The 21,276-nt window shown below is 46.4% G+C and overlaps 1 protein-coding gene across 1 annotated transcript in view; it reads left to right on the forward strand.

Moving 5' to 3' along the window:
* Positions 1-21,276, forward strand: part of chd6 (chromodomain helicase DNA binding protein 6) — a 338,615-nt gene that overhangs the window by 53,972 nt on the left and 263,367 nt on the right. Inside the window, exon 2 of the mRNA XM_072515378.1 lies at positions 14,915-14,969. Within this exon, the coding sequence (XP_072371479.1) occupies positions 14,943-14,969 (27 nt within the window). The 5' untranslated portion in view covers positions 14,915-14,942. The remainder of the gene's footprint in view (positions 1-14,914; positions 14,970-21,276) is intronic.

Raw genomic sequence — 21,276 nt, forward strand, 5'->3', positions numbered from 1 at the left:
TATTCGAAGAACAGGGGAGTTCTCTCCGGTGTGCTGGCAAACAGTAAAAACAGATGTACTGGTTATTTATTTGGGATGGTTGCCGATGCAGCGTGCATCATAGCAGCATTTGCACTTAAATTCCTGGTGCAAAGTGAAAAGCGAAGAAGCTCTGTTATTTCTTTAGTTTCCTGCTCCACGTCCCGTATGTATAAATGTTTTGTTACCTTTCAAAGTAGTTGGAAGATTCTCCTCTGCTGTGCCTGGCCTGCTGCACATCTGCTACTTCCACCGCTGTACCGTTGGTGACTGACTTCAACTACCTATGTCCTGTTCTAGGCTCTATAATAACTGCTTAAAGTGTCCTTCAAGATGTTCCTTAAAACCTGACCAAGTTGTTTGTCACTCGGATCTTGGTGTCCAAAGTTTGTTAGTCCTCCTGTCTTATGCTGTTATACGACATTATTCGTGCTACATAAATTCACATTGACAAGCCCAGTTTCTGGTGGTAACAGTATTTGATGCCACTGGCTATCTTTAGTCAGTCAGGCAAATTAAATGCTGGTCTCACAACAATTGGAGATTTTTTTTACCATGGGATACCGGTATCTTGGAAAAATATTGAGACTAAAATGTTGAAAATAGCATTTTGTGTCTGTCTCCCCCACCCTTTGTGGCTGTCGCCCCCCCCCCCCCCCCCATTCCCACACTGACCAGTTTGTGCCTCCCTCTCCCCCCACATGTAAAATTCCTTCCTGTTTTATCTTAGAATGGCATGAAGTCATTCACAAGGTGTTCTTCCTGCCAGGGTCAAGATCTGCAGCTGTGCCCTAGGCTGTGTCTGCCTATCCCTGAAAGGGGAAGGCCAGAGTTAAATGAACATCTGGAGGAACTGAGTTTTCAGCTGTAGGCGTCTTTACTCTTCCACTTGTTCTGGGAACCTTGCTGTTGAGGTATCTGTGTATAATAATAATAACCTTTTATTGTCACAAGTATGAAGCTACTGTGAAAAGCCCCATGTCGCCACATTCCGGCGCCTGTTCGTGTAAGCTGGTACGGGAATTGAACCCGCGCTGCTGGCCTTGTTCTGCATCACAAACCAGCTGTCTAGCTCGCTGTACTAAACATACAAACATGGACATCAAATGACTCGCTGGCCAGTGAGCCTGGCTCACCCTGACATGGTTCAACCTAGCAGAAGTAGGCCAACACTACTCTCCTGCCTCATTCCCCCTCGATTGAGGTTGGGATGGCCTGCCTTCCCGGTTTGGCATGCCCCCAGTTAGTTGCTGGTTGCGAACAGGTTTGCAAAGAGGTTTGTGAATTTCTTCCACGTGTCGTGGAATCTCTCCTCGGACCCCCTTATTGAGAATTTTATTTTTTCTAGTTGTAGGAATTCTGTCAGATTTCAGAGCCACTCTGAGACCCTGGGTGGCGCTGCCAACTTCGAGCCTAGCAGAAGGCTCCGCCTGGCAATTAGTGAGCAATTTTAAAAATGTTTTTCCAATTAAGGGACAATTTAGCGTGGCCAATCCACCTACCCTGCACATCTTTGGGTTGTGGGAATGAGACCCATGCAGACACAGGGAGAATGTGCAAACTCCACACGGACAGTGACACTGGGATCTGCAGCCACCGTGCTGCCCTTGGCACCGAACTCCCTAAGGGGTCTCTATTTCCCATGCTGGCTAGGAGGTTTGACACGTCGAGGGAGCAAGGCATCCGCATAGAGCGAGACTCTGTGCTCTCTGCCCCCTCTCCAAATGCCCGTCCACCACTCGGCTGATCTAAGGGCAATGGCCAGTGGTTCGATTGTCACTGTGAAGAAGAGTGGGGATAGCGGACACCCCTGCCTTATTCCCCTGTGCAGCCAAAATAATCATAATCACTTATTGTCACAAGTAGGCTTCAATAAAGTTACTGTGAAAAGCCCCTAGTCGCCACATTCCGGCACCCGTTCGGAGAGTTCCAAAAGTATTCGGAGCTGGTGGTATTTGTCGCTCGCCATAGGAGCGCTGTACACGAGCTTTACCCATGCGATGAACTCTGCTCCAAACCCAAACAGTTCAAGTGCCTCTGAGGTACCGCTTCCAGGGAGATGATCACCTCTGGTGTCCTCTCCCCGGATGGAGTCATTATTACATTCAGCAGGGGTCTGATGTTCGTTGCTCGTTGCTTGCCCTCGACAATCCCGGTCTGATCTTGCGCAATCACTTCGGGCAGGCAGCTCTACAGACACCTTGTCAGTCCTTTCCTTGGGACTTTTGTATCGGTGTTAAAGAGAGATGGGTCTTTATGCTCCACAGTCTGTCGGGTCTTTGTCCTTTTTGGGGATCAATGAGATTGAGGCTTGCGTGGGCGCCAGGGCCCCCTTTGACTGTGAGTTGTTGAACATCTCCCGCAAGTGCAGGGCCAGCGCTGCTGTAAATTCTTTACAAAGGACTACCGGGAACCCTTCCGGTCCCGGTGCTTTCCCTGACTGCATGGAATTAATGCATTCCACGATATTTCCCAGCTCTAGCAGTGCTTTCAGCCCATGTTTCCTGTCCTTCCCCACCACTGGTATATCCAGTCTGTCAGGGAACTGTTCCATCACTAAGTCCAGTCCCCCTCCCCGCCAGGGTTCGGAGGTGTATAGTCCTCGGTAAAAGTTTGCAAAGGCCTTGTTAACCTTGTTTGGGACCGCTACCATCCGACCATTTCTGTCCCTAACTTGCGCTATCTCTTTCACAGCTGCTTGTTTTCTTAGCTCGTGTGTCTGTGTGCGGCTGGCCTTGTCTCCATCTTCGTGCCTGGCAGAGCTGGTGGACTGCCCTCTGTGGAGAGCAGATCAGATTCCATCTGCAGCTTTTTCTCCTCTGCCAGCAGTTCCATGGTTGGGGCCATGGAGCATGCCCGATCCACCTCCAGTACGGAGTCGATCAGCCACTCTTTCTTTCCTGTCCCCTAAACTGAGATTTTCTTTCCTGATCATCGCCTTCAGTGCCTCCACGAACGTGGAGGGTGAGACCTCCCCATTTTGGTTGCAGGTTACATAACCGTCGATGGCTTGGGATCTTTGTATGGAATTCCTTATCGACATGGAGAGCTGTGTCCAGCTTCCATTGGGGGGGGGGAGGGGGAGGGGGGGCTTTGCGGGCGTTGGACCCAGCCCCCCTCCAACCTTATTCCATGTAATATGGCGCGTGGTCGTAGATTATAATCACAGAGTATTCTGCCTTTGTTACCCCTGGATGCACTTTTTTTCCTACAACAAAAAAGTGTATGTGGGAGAAAAAGGAGAATTCTTGAGGATGATTGAACTTCCGTACACCAGCCTGCTCGCTAGTGTAGCAGTTCCCCAAACAGTCGCACTCCCCTATTTAACCCCCACCTAAACCGCCCCCTCCCACGCTGGAAGTCTGATCCCTCACTGATTAAAAATCTGTCTATCTCCACACTGCACGGTCTTTTTCTTCTTTTACCCAATTAAGGGGCAATTTAGTGTGGCCAATCCACCTATCCTGCACATCTTTGGGTTGTGGGGGTGAGACCCACGCAGACACAGGGAGAATGCAAACTCCACACAGAGTGACCCGGGGCCGTGATTGAACCCAGGTCCTCAGCACCGTGAGGCAGCAGTGCTAGTCACTGCCACCTTGCCACCTCTGCCCTGAACATACCTCAGCCTTCTGCGGTACAGAATTTCACTGATTCACTACCTTCTGAGAGAAGAAATCTCTCCTCATCCCAGTCGTAAATGGGTGATTCCTCACTCTGAGTTTATGCCCTCTGGTCCTAGACTCTCCCACAAGAGGAAACATCCTTTCAGCATCTACTGTATCAAGTTCTCTGAGAATCCTATACATAGAAACATAGAAAATAGGAGCTGGAGGAGGTCATTCGGCCCTTCGAGCCTGCTCCATTCATCCTGGCTGATCATCCAACTCAATAGCCTAATCCCGCTTTCCCCATATCCTTTGATCCACTTCACCCTCAAGTGCTTTATCTAACTGCTGCTTCAAAACATACAATGTTTTGGCCTCAACTACTTTCTGTGGTAACGAATTCCACAGGCTCACCACTCTCTGGGTGAGGAAAATTCTCGTCATCTCTGTCCTAAATGGTGCACCCCGTATCCTCAGTCTGTGACCCCTGGTTCTGGACACCCCCACCATCGGGATCAACAGTCTTGCATCTACCCTATCGAGTCCTGTTTTCTCGGTTTCTATGATATCCCCCCTCATGTAAGACCATAAGACATAGGAACAGAATTGGGCCACTCAGCCCATCGAGTCTGCTCCGCCATTCATTCATGGCTGATATTTTCTCATCCCTATTCTCCTGCCTCTCCCCATGTCTCAATAAGGCCGCCTCTCATCCCTCTAAACTCCAATGAGTACTGGCCTACATGTATACATGGCCTACACGTTTGGTATGTTGCCTCCCAGGTGCAAGGGTACGTGATGTCTCGGATCGTGTTTTCCGGGTCCTTAGGGGGGAGGGGGAGCAGCCCCAAGTCGTGGTCCACATTGGCACCAACGACATAGGTAGGAAAGGGGACAAGGATGTCAGGCAGGCTTTCAGGGAGCTAGGATGGAAGCTCAGAACTAGAACAAACAGAGTTGTTATCTCTGGGTTGTTGCCCGTGCCACGTGATAGTGAGATGAGGAATAGGGAGAGAGAGCATTTAAACACGTGGCTACAGGGATGGTGCAGGCGGGAGGGTTTCAGATTTTTGGATAACTGGGGCTCTTTCTGGGGAAGGTGGGACCTCTACAGACAGGATGGTCTACATCTGAACCTGAGGGGCACAAATATCCTGGGGGGGAGATTTGTTAGTGCTCTTTGGGGGGGTTTAAACTAATGCAGCAGGGGCATGGGAACCTGGATTGTAGTTTTAGGGTAAGGGGGAATGAGAGTATAGAGGTCAGGAGCACAGATTTGACGTCGCAGGAGGGGGCCAGCGTTCAGGTAGGTGGTTTGAAGTGTGTCTACTTCAATGCCAGGAGTATACGAAACAAGGTAGGGGAACTGGCAGCGTGGGTTGGTACCTGGGACTTCGATGTTGTGGCCATTTCGGAGACATGGATAGAGCAGGGACAGGAATGGATGTTGCAGGTTCCGGGGTTTAGGTGTTTTAGTAAGCTCAGAGAAGGAGGCAAAAGAGGGGGAGGTGTGGCGCTGCTAGTCAAGAGCAGTATTACGGTGGCGGAGAGGATGCTAGATGGGGACTCTTCTTCCGAGGTAGTATTGGCTGAAGTTAGAAACAGGAAAGGAGAGGTCACCCTGTTGGGAGTTTTTTATAGGCCTCCTAATAGTTCTAGGGATGTAGAGGAAAGGATGGCGAAGATGATTCTGGATATGAGCGAAAATAACAGGGTAGTTATTATGGGAGACTTTAACTTTCCAAATATTGACTGGAAAAGATATAGTTCGAGTTCAATAGATGGGTCGTTTTTTGTACAGTGTGTGCAGGAGGGTTTCCTGAAACAATATGTTGACAGGTCAACAAGAGGCGAGGCCACGTTGGATTTGGTTTTGGGTAATGAACCAGGCCAGGTGTTGGATTTGGAGGTAGGAGAGCACTTTGGGGACAGTGACCACAATTCGGTGACGTTTACGTTAATGATGGAAAGGGATAAGTATACACCGCAGGGCAAGAGTTATAGCTGGGGGAAGGGCAATTATGATGCCATTAGACGTGACTTGGGGGGGATAAGGTGGAGAAGTAGGCTGCAAGTGTTGGGCACACTGGATAAGTGGGGCTTGTTCAAGGATCAGCTACTGCGTGTTCTTGATAAGTATGTACCGGTCAGACAGGGAGGAAGGCGTCGAGCGAGGGAACCGTGGTTTACCAAGGAAGTGGAATCTCTTGTTAAGAGGAAGAAGAAGGCCTATGTGAAGATGAAGTGTGAAGTTTCGGTTGGGGCGATGGATAGTTACAAGGTAGCGAGGAAGGATCTAAAGAGAGAGCTAAGACGAGCAAGGAGGGGACATGAAAAGTATTTGGCAGGAAGGATCAAGGAAAACCCAAAAGCTTTCTATAGGTATGTCAGGAATAAGCGAATGACTAGGGAAAGAGTAGGACCAGTCAAGGACAGGGATGGGAAATTGTGTGTGGAGTCTGAAGAGATAGGCGAGATACTAAATGAATATTTTTCGTCAGTATTCACTCAGGAAAAAGATAATGTTGTGGAGGAGAATGCTGAGCCCCAGGCTAATAGAATAGATGGCATTGAGGTACGTAGGGAAGAGGTGTTGGCAATTCTGGGCAGGCTGAAAATAGATAAGTCCCCGGGACCTGATGGGATTTATCCTAGGATTCTCTGGGAGGCCAGGGAAGAGATTGCTGGACCTTTGGCTTTGATTTTTATGTCATCATTGGCTACAGGAATAGTGCCAGAGGACTGGAGGACAGCAAATGTGGTCCCTTTGTTCAAAAAGGGGAGCAGAGACAACCCCGGCAACTATAGACCGGTGAGCCTCACGTCTGTAGTGGGTAAAGTCTTGGAGGGGATTATAAGGGACAAGATTTATAATCATCTAGATAGGAATAATATGATCAGGGATAGTCAGCATGGCTTTGTGAAGGGTAGGTCATGCCTCACACACCTTATTGAGTTCTTTGAGAAGGTGACTGAACAGGTAGACGAGGGTAGAGCAGTTGATGTGGTGTATATGGATTTCAGCAAAGCGTTTGATAAGGTTCCCCACGGTAGGCTATTGCAAATAATACGGAGGCTGGGGATTGAGGGTGATTTAGAGATGTGGATCAGAAATTGGCTAGCTGAAAGAAGACAGAGGGTGGTGGTTGATGGGAAATGTTCAGAATGGAGTACAGTCACAAGTGGAGTACCACAAGGATCTGTTCTGGGGCCGTTGCTGTTTGTCATTTTTATCAATGACCTAGAGGAAGGCGCAGAAGGGTGGGTGAGTAAATTTGCAGACGATACTAAAGTCGGTGGTGTTGTCGATAGTGTGGAAGGATGTAGCAGGTTACAGAGGGATATAGATAAGCTGCAGAGCTGGGCTGAGAGGTGGCAAATGGAGTTTAATGTAGAGAAGTGTGAGGTGATTCACTTTGGAAGGAATAACAGGAATGCGGAATATTTGGCTAATGGTAAAGTTCTTGAAAGTGTGGATGAGCAGAGGGATCTAGGTGTCCATGTACATAGATCCCTGAAAGTTGCCACCCAGGTTGATAGGGTTGTGAAGAAGGCCTATGGAGTGTTGGCCTTTATTGGTAGAGGGATTGAGTTCCGGAGTCGGGAGGTCATGTTGCAGCTGTACAGAACTCTGGTCCGGCCGCATTTGGAGTATTGCGTACAGTTCTGGTCACCGCATTATAGGAAGGACGTGGAGGCTTTGGAGCGGGTGCAGAGGAGATTTACCAGGATGTTGCCTGGTATGGAGGGAAAATCTTATGAGGAAAGGCTGATGGACTTGAGGTTGTTTTCGTTGGAGAGAAGAAGGTTAAGAGGAGACTTAATAGAGGCATACAAAATGATCAGGGGGTTGGATAGGGTGGACAGTGAGAGCCTTCTCCCGCGGATGGATATGGCTGGCACGAGGGGACATAACTTTAAACTGAGGGGTAATAGATATAGGACAGAGGTCAGAGGTAGGTTCTTTACGCAAAGAGTAGTGAGGCCGTGGAATGCCCTACCTGCTACAGTAGTGAACTCGCCAACATTGAGGGCATTTAAAAGTTTATTGGATAAACATATGGATGATAATGGCATAGTGTAGGTTAGATGGCTTTTGTTTCGGTGCAACATCGTGGGCCGAAGGGCCTGTACTGCGCTGTATTGTTCTATGTTCTATATAGCTTCTTGTATAATTTTATGACGTCCTAAAGCACATTTTGGCCAAGAAAGTACTGTTGAAGTGTAGTTACTGTTGAAATGGAGGGAAACATGGCATCTAATTTGTGCACAGCAAGCTTCCACAAACAACAATGTCATAATCACCAGATAATCTGTTTGTACTGGTGCATGTAACAGGGGTAATGCAGATAATCCTGCGAGTGTTTAATATTTATATAGACTGGGGAACCAAATTTGCAGTAATAGTTTGAAGGACAAGTTTGTGTAATGTATACAAGATGGTTTTCTAGATGGGGGATCAACTGGGGAAAAAGCTATTTTAGCTGTAGCATTGTGCAAAGAGAGAGGGTTAATTATTAACTTGTAGTAAAGGAGATCTGGGAAAGAGTGACCACAATATGTTGGAATTTTATTTTGAGTTTGAGAATGATTTGTTCTGAAGGTAGAGTCTTATATCTGAGCAAGGTAAACCATCGTGGGCATCAGGGTAGGTAGATTAGAAAACTATTTTAATATTATGATGGTAGATAAGCAATGGCAAGAAATTAAATAATTAATTAGTAATTCACAACAAATATGCTTTCTCTGATAGAATAAAAACTTGTTTGGAAAAGTGGCGCCAGTGACTAAATAGAAGTTTAAGTTATAGGAAGAATGGTATATTGTCAAAAAGAATAAGAGTAGTAAGTCTGAGGATTGAGAGAATTTGAGATTTTAGCAAAGAATGACCAAGAAATTGATAATGAAAGGGAATATGAGAGTAAAGTAGCAAACAATGTACAGACATAGAACATTACAGCGCAGTACAGGCCCTTCGGCCCTCGATGTTGTGCCGACCTGTGAAACCACTAAACCCCATCTGCACTATTGCCTTATCGTCCATATGTCTATCCAATGACCATTTGAATACCCTTAGTGTTGGCGAGTTCACTACTGTTGCAGGCAGGGCATTCCACGCCCTTACTACTCTTTGAGTAAAGAACCTACCTCTGACATCTGTCATATCTATCTCCCCTCATTTTAAAGCTATGTCCCCTTGTGCTAGACATCACCAACCGAGGAAAAAGGCTCTCACTGTCCACCCTATCTAATCCTCTGATCATCTTGTATGCCTCAGTTAAGTCACCTCTTAACCTTCTCTCTAACGAAAACAGCCTCAAGTCCCTCAGCCTTCCCTCATAAGATCTTCCCTCCATACCAGGCAACATTCTGGTAAATCTCCTCTGCACCCTTTCCAATGCTTCCACATACTTCCTATAATGCGGCGACCAGAATTGCATGCAATACTCCAAATGTGGCCGCACCAGAGTTTTGTACAGCTGCAACATGACCTCATGGCTCTGAAACTCAATCCCTCTACCAATAAAAGCTAACACACCATATGCCTTTTTAAAAACCCTCTCAACCTGAGTGGCAACTTTCAGGGATCTATGTACATGGAGACCGAGATCTCTCTGCTCATCCACACTACCAAGAATCTCACCATTAGCCCAGTATTCTGTCTTCCTGTTATTCCTTCCAAATTGAATCACCTCACACTTTTCTGCATTAAACTCCATTTGTCAGCTCTGCAGCTTATCTATGTCCCTCTGTAACCTGTAACATCCTTCCGCACTGTCCACAACTCCACCGACTTTAGTGTCATCTGCAAATTTACTCACCCATCCTTCTACGCCCTCCTCCAGGTCATTTATAAAAATGACAAACAGCAGTGGCCCCAAAACAGATCCTTGTGGTACACCACTAATAACTAGACTCCAGTTTGAACATTTCCCATCGACCACCACCCTTTGTCTCTTCCAGCTAGCCAATTTCTGATCCAAACTGCTAAATCACCCTGAATCCCATGCCTCCGTATTTTCTGCAGTAGCCTACCGTGGGGAACCTTATCAAACGCTTTACTGAAATCCATATACACCACATCAACTACTTTACCCTCATCCACCTGTTTGGTCACCTTCTCAAAGAACTCAATAAGGTTTGTGAGGCACGACCTACCCTTCACAAAACCGTATTGACTATCTCTGATCAAATTATTCCTTTCCAGATGATTATACATCCTATCTTTTATAAACCTTTCCAAGACTTTGCCCACAACAGAAGTAAGGCTCACAGGTCTATAGTTACCGGGGTTGTCTCTACTCCCCTTCTTGAACAAGGGGACAACATTTGCTATCCTCCAGTCTTCTGGCACTATTCCTGTAGACAAAGATGACTTAAAGATCAAAGCCAAAGGCTCAGCACTCTCAACCCTAGCTTCCCAGAGAATCCTAGGATAAATCCCATCCGGCCCAGGGGACTTATCTATTTTCACACTTTCCAGAATTGCTAACACCTCCTCCTTATGAAGCTCAAGCCCTTCTAGTATAGTAGCCTGTATCTCAGTATTCTCCTCGACAACATTGTCTTTTTCCTGTGTGAATACTGACAAAAAATATTCATTTAGCACCTCTCCTGTCTCCTCCGACTCCACACACAACTTCCCATTACTGTCCTTGACTGGCCCTACTCTTACCCTAGTCATTCTTTTATTCCTGACATATGTATAGAAAGCTTTAGGGTTATCCTTAATCCTACCTGCCAAAGACTTCTCATGTCCCCTCCTGGCTCTTCTTAGCTCTCTCTTTAGGTCCTTCCTAGCTAGCTTGTAACTCTCGAGCGCCCTAACTGAACCTTCATGTCTCATCTTTACATAAGCCTCCTTCTTCCTCTTGACAAGTGTTTTGACTGCTTTAGTAAACCACGGTTCCCACCCTCGACCACTTCCTCCCTGCCTGACAGGTACATACCTATCAAGGACACGCAATAGCTGTTCCTTGAACAAGCTCCACATTTCCATTGTGCCCATCCTCTGCAGTTTTCCTCTCCATCTGATGCATCTTAAGTCTTGCCTCATCGCATCATAATTGCCTTTCCCCCAGATATAACTCTTGCCCTGCGGTATATACCTATCCCTTTCCATCATTAAAGTAAACGTAATTGAATTGTGGTCACTATCACCAAAGTGCTCACCTACCTTCAATTCTATCACCTGTCCTGGTTCATTACCCAGTACCAAATCCAATACAGCCTCGCGTTTCGTTGGCCTATCTACAGACTGTGTCAGGAAACCCTCCTGCACACATTGGACAAAAACAGACCCATCTAAAGTACTCGAACTATAGCGTTTCCAGTCAATATTTGGAAAGTTAAAGTCCCCCATAACAACTACCCTGTTGCTTTCGCTCCTATCCAGAATCATCTTTGCAATCCTTTCCTCTATATCTCTGGAACTTTTCGGAGGCCTATAGAAAACCCCTAAAAGGGTGACCTCTCCTTTCCTGTTTCTAACCTCAGCCCATACTACCTCAGTAGACGAGTCCTCATCAAATGTCCTTTCTGCCACCGTAATACTGTCCTTGATTAACAATGCCACCCCTCCCCCTCTTTTACCACCTTCCCTGAGCTTACTGAAATATCTAAGCCCCGGCACCTGCAACAATCATTCCTGTCCCTGCTCTATCCATGTCTCCGAAATGGCCACAACATCGAAGTCCCAGGTACCAACCCATGCCGCAAGTTTACCCACCTTATTCCGGATGCTCCTGGCATTGAAGAAGACACACTTTAAACCACCTTCCTGCCTGCCAGTACACTCCTGCAACTTTGAAACCTTACTCATGACCTCACTACTCTCAACCTCCTGTATACTGGAGCTACAATTCAGGTTCCCAAGCCCCTGCTGAACTAGTTTAAACCCTCCCGAAGAGCATTAGCAAATTTCCCCGCCAGGATATTGGTACCCCTCTGGTCCAGGTGTAGACCATCCTGTTTGTAGAGGTCCCACCGACCCCAGAATGAGCCCCAATTATCCAGAAAACTGAAATCATCCCTCCTGCACCATCCCTGTAGCCACGTGTTCAACTCCTCTCTCCCTATTCCTCGTTTCGCTATCACGTGGCACGGGTAACAACCCAGAGATAATAACTCTGTTTGTCCTAGATCTAAGTTTCCACCGTAGCTCCCTCAATTCCTGCCTTACATCCCTATCCCTTTTCCTACCTATGTCGTTGGTACTTATGTGGACCATGACTTGGGGCTGCTCCCTCTCCCCCTTAAGGATCTCGAAAACACGATCCGAGACATCACGGACCCTGGCACCTGTGAGGCAACACACCAACCGCGAGTCTCTTTCGTTCCCACAGAATCTCCTATCTATCCCCCTAACTATAGAATCTCCAATGACTAATGCTCTACTCCTTCCCCCCCCCCCCCCCCCTTCCCTTCTGAGCAACAGGGACAGACTCTGTGCCAAAGACCTGTACCCCATGGCTTACTCCTGGTAAGTTGTCTCCCTCCCCCCCCCCCCAACAGTATCCAAGGTGGTATACTTGTTGCTAAGGGGAATGACCACAGGGGATCCCTGTACTGACTGCTTCCTCCCAGCCCCTCTCACCGTCACCCATCTATCTTTATTCTTTGGAGTAACTACATCCCTGAAGCATCTATCTATAACCACCCCTACCTCCCGAATGATCCGAAGTTCATCCAGCTCCAGCTTGAGTTCCCTAACGCGGTTTCTGAGGAGCTGGAGATGGCTGCACTTCCCACAGATTAAATCAGCAGGGACACTGACAGCGTCCCTCACCTCAAATATTCTGCAGGAGGAATATTGCACTACCGTCCCTGCCATCCCCTCTAGATAAAAGAAAAAGAAAGAAAGAGCTTACCTGTTATTCACTCTATCCCTTAGGTTAAAGGAGGTGGAAGGGTGGGGGACACTACAAGTGTAGTGTCTAGGGTTTAGAAACTCCCCAACTTAAATACAGGTAAAAATAATGCACTTAACCAGCAGCCACTGCGCCCCACACAAAAACAGCAATCAGCTGTTATGGGCCTGTGCGAAGACAGTTTGTGAAAGCTTCTATTGGTATGTAAAAGGGAAGAGATGATCAAAAGTAAATGTGGTGCCCTTAGTGGCAGAAATATTAATGATAATTTTTATTATTGTCACAAGTAGGCTTACATTAACACTGCAATGAAGTTATTGTGAAAATCCGCTAGTCACCACATTCCGGCGCCTGTTCGGGTACACAGAGGGAGAATTCAGAATGTCCAATTCACCTAACAGCACGTCTTTCCGGACTTGTGGGATCGGGCCGACCCAACACGGATTTATGATAAGGAAATTGTATTTGGCAAGTTTGTGAGCATTTTGAGGTTAAACTCAATACTTCAGTTGTCAGTGTTTTATACAAGCTCACCATCTACCCTCTCTCCGCCCGCCCAATCCCTCGGATTTGACTTCTGACTTCTGGTTATTTACCCCGTCCTGCTGATGTCCTTTATCTCGCTGCAATTCCACATACAATTAGGTTTTGCTTCCTTTAATAAGTCAACTTTATCTCCACTCTAGAAACTCATTTTATGTGCTTTCCCAATCTCCTGTCTGTTTTAGTGCTACATTCCAAGTGTAGAATAGTTTTCTGTGATTCACTGGGATCACTATCTCTTCACTGAATGGAGTATTTGTGTGAGGCATTCATGGTAGCGTCCGCGTAAATTTTCCCCAAATAAAGAAGATTAAGAGATTATTTAATTGAGCTGTTTATCAACTTCTTTGATCATCTTAAAGGTAGAGAGAAACTACTTGCTCTGGTGCAGAAAGTCCTAAACAAGGGGACATAGCCGTAAAATTATAGCCAGGGCATTCAGAGTTAATTCCAGGAGGCACCTCTTCACACACGGGCAAAAGTATTGAGAGATTGTAACCAAGGCAACTAAATGGAGTTAAGATGAATGTTAACAAGCAAGTATAGCAAACGGGAAGGCAAATGGTATGTTAGCCTTTATTATAAGGGAGATGGAATGTAAGAATGAAGAAGTTTTGCTGCAATTATACAAGGCTGTGATAAAAGCATACCTAGAGTGCTGTGCACAGATTTAATCTTGCCTCCGGAAGGATGTTCTTGCTCGAGAGTGGGTGCAGTGAAGATTGATCCCAGCACTGGGAGGGTTGTCTCATCAGGGTAGATTGAGTCGAATGGCCCGATATTCTCTAGAGTTCAAAAGGATGAGCAGTGATCTAATTGAAATGTATAACATTTTTAGAGGCTTGACAGAGTACATGCTGAGAGGCAGTTTCCCCTGGGAGGGTATCGTCTCAGGATAAGTGTTTGAACCATTTAGGACTGAGATGAGGAACATTTCTTTTCACTCCAAGGGTTGTGCATCCTTGGGAAACTCCGAGCTGTGGCTGTACAGTCAGTGAGTATATTCAAGATTCAGATTGATAGATTTTGGGGATTAAGATACAGATGATCTCTGATCTAATTGAATGATGAAACAGGGGCTGAACAGCATGTTTAACCTAAACCTTTGCCGCGCTTATTATTTCTACATTTAATAATCTTTATTGTCACAAGTAGGCTTGCATTAACACTGCAATGAAGTTACTGTGAAAATTCCCGAGTCGCCACATTCCGGCGCCTGTTCGGGCACACAGAGGGAGATTTCAGAATGTCCAATTCACCCAACAGCATGTCTTTCGGGAGGAAACCGGAGCACCCGGAGGAAACCCACGCAGACACATGGAGAACATGCAGACTCCACACAGATAGTGACCCAAGCCTGGAATCGAACCTGGGACCCTGGAGCTGTGAAGTAACAGTGCTACCCACTGTGCTACCATGCTGCAGTTTTTCATTATTACTTCCTTCAGGATCTCCTCTAATATTGTACCAACTATCGATGTCACACTGACTATAGGTCGTGATTTCTTTCTGGCCTTTGTTACAAACTGGCATTTTATTTGCCTACCTGCAATTGCCAATCACTATTTTGGTTAGATGTCCAATTTATCTGTGGATGTATGGGAAGCACTTCATGAATAGAAACCATACTCCTTGTTGTTAAGATGGTTATCATTTAGCATTGCTATGTCAACAGTTATTCAATTTTGCTTTCAGCTGTCACAATATATTTGCTGGCTTCAACACTAGGTGGATCTGTGGAGCAAATAATCTAGTTTATCTATTCATCGACTGGCCATGGCTTACTGCATGGGAAATTTACAAATAATATATTTCTTTCATGTGTATATGTCTGATGACTATTAACTAACAATTTGTGTGACTCTATCATTGCAGAGACTAAGCTGGCTATGCAAATTGGATCATGAAAATACAAAAGAAGGAAAAACCGGTGAGTGCACCAACCTGATTTGCCACCCATGTTGTGTGTCAGGAATTAACCGTGTTTCTGCTGAAATGGCCCTGCTTCCTGACTTTTTCATCTCCCTAGTTTCCCTTGTGGCATTTACTACATGCTGGTTGCTCTCCAGTGTCGATTTATTCACTTGTGTGTCTTGGCAGTTGTGTCAGTGGGCCAGTTGGCTGCAGGGAAGTGGTATACGTCATAGGCACGCTTGATCCTGTCCTTCACTTAACGGCTGTGCAAGCACTTTTGACAGAGGCAGCTGGATTCTGGGCCCAGCCCCTGGCTGATGAAGTTCATTTTTATTTTTTATTTTCTTGCCTTGACTTTCCAAAGCAGAACAGGGGAGGCCAGTTGTCCCACCCCAACTGGCTGAGATCATGTAACTCAGCACATTTGGGGTAGAGTTTGGGATTTTTATGATTGTTACGTATTTACCTACTTGACCTTTGCATGAGATGATGGATACCAATTCACTGGTAGACTTCAAAAGGATGTTGGATAAAGACGAGGAGAAAAGATTTTCAAGAATGTGGAGAGAAAATGGGGGAGTGGGACTAACTTGATTGCTTTTCAAAATAGCAAGTGCTATTTGCTGAAAGGCCTCCTTATGTGGGGTATTATCCTATGATTCTAAAATTATCTGTGTGCTTTTAATTGCAGTTGTTGTCATGACTTTATTTGGTTTCCCATGGTAACGACTTGCAGTGGTCTCTGATGACGGAAGAAATGATGAGATTTGCAGTGTTGCTGCATTGTGCAGGGTTCTGATGTGAAGTTTCTTTGCTCTCTGCCTGATAGGCCAGACACAGAATGCATAAATATTTTTATAACTAAAGGGGCAGTGGCAGTGTTGGGTCAAATTTGACAGGGTGAGTTGATAAGGCTGTTTGTTTTTAAGAAAACATACTTTTAGCTTTATAAATAGAGGCATAGAGTACAACAGCAAAGAAGTGATGCTGAGTCCTTATAACATATTGTTTAGGCCTCAGTTGCAGTATTGTGTCCAGTTCTGGGTACCACATTTAAGACAGAATGCCATGGTTTTGGAGAGGGTGCAGAGGAGATTCAGTAGTAAGGGACCAGGGATGAGAGGCTTCGGTTACATGGAGAGACTGGAGAAACTGGAACTGTTCTCCTTAAAACAGAGAAGCTTAAAGGGAGATTTACTAGAGATGTTCAGAATTACGGACGGTTTTGATGAGAGGAAATAAGCTGAAATTGTTTCCACCGGCAGGAGGAGCAGTAACCACAGGGCACAGGTTTAAGGTAACTGGCAAATGGACCAGAGGGAAGATTACATTTTTTTTGCAGGAAGTTGTGATTTGGAATGCACTGCTGCAAGGGCAGTGGAAGCAGATTCAATAATATTCAAAAGGAAATTACATAAGTATTTGAAAAGGAAACCCATTTGCAGGGTTCTGGGGCAGGAGCAGGGAGGCAGGAATAGGCTAGCTCTCTCAAAGGGTTAGCGCAAGTATGGTGGGCTGAATGGGGGTCTGCTGTGCTGTATCATTCTATGTATAAGAAAGACATTTTTATAATGGCTTATCAAATGTCTCAATTGTTGTTTTATGCAGTGAGCTATTTTCGTGTGCAAATATGTATATATTTTTTTTAAACAAATAAATTAGATAAATCACCAATTAAGTTTTGGTGATGTCGGATGAGGGAATGATGTTGGCCCAGAGAACTACCTATCTGAATATGAATATGGGATCTTTAATATCCACTCGAAACAATGAGTCGGTCATGAGCAAAGTAATAGGAGTAGGAACCTATCGTGTGGTAATTCTTGCATCTGGTGGACAAAGCTCGGCAGCTCTTGGGGGTGTTTCTGACATCTCACAGGGTGAAGAAAGGAATTGGTTCTAAAAGGTAGATAAATATCAGTGGGACTCGGGTTGGTTAAATCACCTGAGTCCTGAATGCTGCATCCTCAGCTTCTGAAAGAAGTGAAAGGAGATGGAGCCGCCGCCGCATTTTTTCAGTGCAGCTATGCAGATTGTACTTGGGCAAGAGAATAGCTAACGGGTGGCACGGTAGCACAGTGGTTAGCACTGTTGCTTCACAGGGCAAAGGTTTGATTCCCGGCTTGGATCACTGTCTGTGTGGAGTCTGTCTGTGCGGAGTCTGCGCATTCTCCCCTTGTCTGCGTGGTTTTCCTCCAGGTGCTCCGGTTTCCTTCACAAGTCCCAAAAGATGTGCTTGTTAGGTAATTTGGACATTCTGAATTCTCCCTCAGTGTACCCACACAGGCGCCGGAGTGTGGCGCCTAGGAGCTTTTCACAGTAACTTCATTGCAGTGTTAATGTAAGCCTACTTGTGACAATAATAAAGATTATTATTATTATAATGTTCCTGAAGGGAGTGGGGGAAGTGTAAACCAACTAACAACTGACCAGTTTGTCTAATGTCAGGTTTAGGAAAACTCTTGGAATCGAAAAGTAATAATCTTTATTATTACTGAAATTTAGTGAATTGTTAGTGAAAATGCATGAGTTAATCGAGGATAACTAGCATGTGTTTGTGAATGCAAAGTCGTGTTTGTCAAATGTAATATTTTTCTTTTTAACGATTGATGATTTAGATGAATGTTGAAGCTATTTATGGAAATTCAGAAGGGATTTAATGTAGTGTTTGCTGGAATGATTCAGGGAAATGGTATCAGAAAATGAAATGGGTTGAATATAAAACAGGGAAGACAGATTAGTGTGAATGGGTGCTGCTCGGACTGCAGAGTTGGGAGTGGTGCACCCAGGATCTTTTCTTTTGATCTCGGCTTATGCATCAATAATTTTGGATTTGGGTATAAACAATACAATCACAAGGTTTGCTGACAAGACACACGAGTATGGGATTTACCAAACAGTGCAGAGAATGGTGGAAGACCCAAGGAGGATCAAAGTTATTGGAAAGGGCAGAAAGCTGGTGTATTTAATTACGTTTTGGGAGGTTAAATCAGGATCTACGTTTAATAGTGCCTTTTATCACTTCAGAATGTCCCAAACAGCTTTATTAACAGTAAAGTAATTTTGAGAGTCGGACACTTGTAATGTAGGAAACTCAGCAGTTAATTTGCACAGAGCAAGCTCTCACAAATAGTAATTAGATAAATTAACAGATCAGTTTGATGTGGGGGAAGGGGAAAATGCCAGACCACTGGGTTGAACTCTTGTGCTCAGCTATACTCCTGATAGCCAATTGAGGTAAGAATCCAAAGCCAGCCTTTACTTGGGATAGATTCATTCACAGAGTGCAACATTGCAGGTGTATTTTTCCTGACTCTACTCTAGCCCGTGTCAATGTCTGTTTGTATGTGCTCAAGTAAACATACAATCAGTGCCCTCCATCTGTACGTACTTAACATCAATTGGTACAATTAACATGCTCTTTTTCGAAATAGCGCACTGGGGTTATTTGTTTCAAACTGAGAGGAGATGGGGCACCTGTTTATAACTTCTCTTCAGAACCACAAAACCTCAGGTAATGCAGCACTGACCCTCTCACAGTGTGGCACTCCCTCAGTACTGACCCTCTGACAGTGCAGCACTCCCTCAGTACTGACCCTCTGACAGTGCAGCACTCCCTCAGTACTGACCCTCTGACAGTGCGGCACTCCCTCAGTACTGACCCTCTGACAGTGCCGCACTCCCTCAGTACTGACCCTCTGACAGAGCAGCACTCCCTCAGCACTGACCCTCTGACAGTGCGGCACTCCCTCAGTACTGACCCTCTGACAGTGCGGCACTCCCTCAGTACTGACCCTCTGACAGTGTGGCACTCCCTCAGTACTGACCCTCTGACAGTGCGACACTCCCTCAGTACTGACCCTCTGACAGTGTGGCACTCCCTCAGTACTGACCCTCTGACAGTGTGGCACTCCCTCAGCACTGACCCTCTGACAGTGCGGCACTCCCTCAGTACTGACTCTCTGACAGTGCAGCACTCCCTCAGTAATGACCCTCTGACAGTGCGGCACTCCCTCAGTACTGACCCTCTGACACTGCAGCACTCCCTCAGTACTGACCCTCTGACAGTGCGGCACTCCCTCAGTACTGACCCTCTGACAGTGCACCACTCCCTCAGTACTGACCCTCTGACAGTGCAGCACTCCCTCAGTACTGACCCTCTGACAGTGCACCACTCCCTCAGTACTGACCCTCTGACAGTGCGGCACTCCCTCAGTACTGACCCTCTGACAGTGTGGCACTCCCTCAGTACTGACCCTCTGACAGTGCGGCACTCCCTCAGTACTGACCCTCTGACAGTGCGGCACTCCCTCAGTACTGACCCTCTGACAGTGCGGCACTCCCTCAGTACTGACCCTCTGACAGTGCGGCACTCCCTCAGTACTGACCCTCTGACAGTGCGGCACTCCCTCAGTACTGACCCTCTGACAGTGCGGCACTCCCTCAGTACTGACCCTCTGACAGTGCGGCACTCCCTCAGTACTGACCCTCTGACAGTGCGGCACTCCCTCAGTACTGACCCTCTGACAGTGCGGCACTCCCTCAGTACTGACCCTCTGACAGTGCAGCACTCCCTCAGTACTGACCCTCTGACAGTGCAGCACTCCCTCAGTACTGACCCTCTGACAGTGCAGCACTCCCTCAGTACTGACCCTCTGACAGTGCGGCACTCCCTCAGTACTGACCCTCTGACAGTGCAGCACTCCCTCAGTACTGACCCTCTGACAGTGCAGCACTCCCTCAGTACTGACCCTCTGACTGTGCAGCACTCCCTCAGTACTGACCCTCTGACAGTGCGACACTCCCTCAGTACTGACCGTGTGACAGCGCAGCACTCCCTCAGTACTGACCCTCTGACAGTGCGGCACTCCCTCAGTACTGACCCTCTGACAGTGCAGCACTCGTTCAGTACTGACCCTCTGACAGTGCAGCGCTCCCTCAGTACTGACCCTCTGACAGTGCAGCACTCCCTCAGTACTGACCCTCTGACAGTGCTTCACTCCCTCAGTACTGACCCTCTGACAGTGCAGCACTCCCTCAGTACTGACCCTCTGACAGGGAGATGCTCCTTCAGTGCTGCACTGGGTAAGTCCTGTGCTGTCATGCCGGACCAAGTGGCTATGAATTTAATTGACTCTCTGTGGCCTTTTACTTTGAGGACTTGCTGCCTTTTTCACCTTCTGCAACTTGCTCCAATTTGACAGCAGTTTTGCCATATGTGTGCAGGTGTCTAGTATCCCGAATCTTGAGTGGAAGTAACATGTAGATGGTATGTTGCTGGGGATGAGCTGCCTGCTGAGTGACACACTTGGGCAGTGTACTGCACCCTGACCACCACCTGTCTGCTTCACCATGAAATGAAGCTGTGTTGTATGTGCCGAGCTTGGAATCTGGACGGGAATACAGGGCTGGAATGGCTCCCTTGGAGCTTCCATATCTTTTGTTTTCCTAAATTTTATTTTTATCTATAGGGTGTCAGCCTTTGCTATGGGATTAATAACTTCCTCACATTCCCTTTCAATTGTGTGCCTAGTTTATGGGCCCGGGCTGTTTGAATGTAACTGGCAGAGCTTAACCAATCCCAATCCCCATTATAATGTCTCTGTTAACAAAAGAGGAGTGAAACTGTTGACCACTTGCATTTCTCCAACAAATCTCTCTTATTCCCTTTGACCCACCATTTGCAACTATGCCGTTGGTGATTTTGGCTCTGAGCTTTCAAATTCCATCCCCAAATCTTTCCATCTCTCTACCTCTTGTTCCTCTTCTGAGAAGCTCTTTAGGGTTAGGGTAATATCTCCTTCTTTGGCTCAATACCAAATTTTCTTTCATAACCTCTGTGAAACCTTGTGAGGTTTCCGTAAACTCAAGGTACTATATGAATATAAGTTTATTTTCGCATGACCTTGGAATAAAGACCAGATTGATTTTTCCAATTGGAACTTGTCTATGTGACCAGACCACGAACTGGCTGAAGGTCATTTCTGACGTGGATTAGTCTGTTCCATGGTGGGCACTGAATTTGCCAACTGAATGGAACATTGTGGGCAGGATTCTCCGTCCCGCAGCACTCGTTTTCCCCACCGGCAGTGGGATTTTCCATCCCGGCAGCCGGCAAATCGGGATTCCCATTGCGTGCGCTGCTGATGAAGCGGAGGACACTGCCGACTGAGAATCCCGCCCTGTGTATTCTTTTGACTGGTGTTTTGGGGATTAGTTTTCTGAACATTTGTTGGTTTTGGATTATTCTGTAAATAACCCGTAACTGGCAGTGTGACATTAGGGCTGGATTCTCTGTTTTTGGAACTATGTTCCCACGCCGT

Source organism: Scyliorhinus torazame, chromosome 8, assembly GCF_047496885.1.
Source record: "Scyliorhinus torazame isolate Kashiwa2021f chromosome 8, sScyTor2.1, whole genome shotgun sequence".
Classification (NCBI taxonomy): domain Eukaryota; kingdom Metazoa; phylum Chordata; class Chondrichthyes; order Carcharhiniformes; family Scyliorhinidae; genus Scyliorhinus; species Scyliorhinus torazame.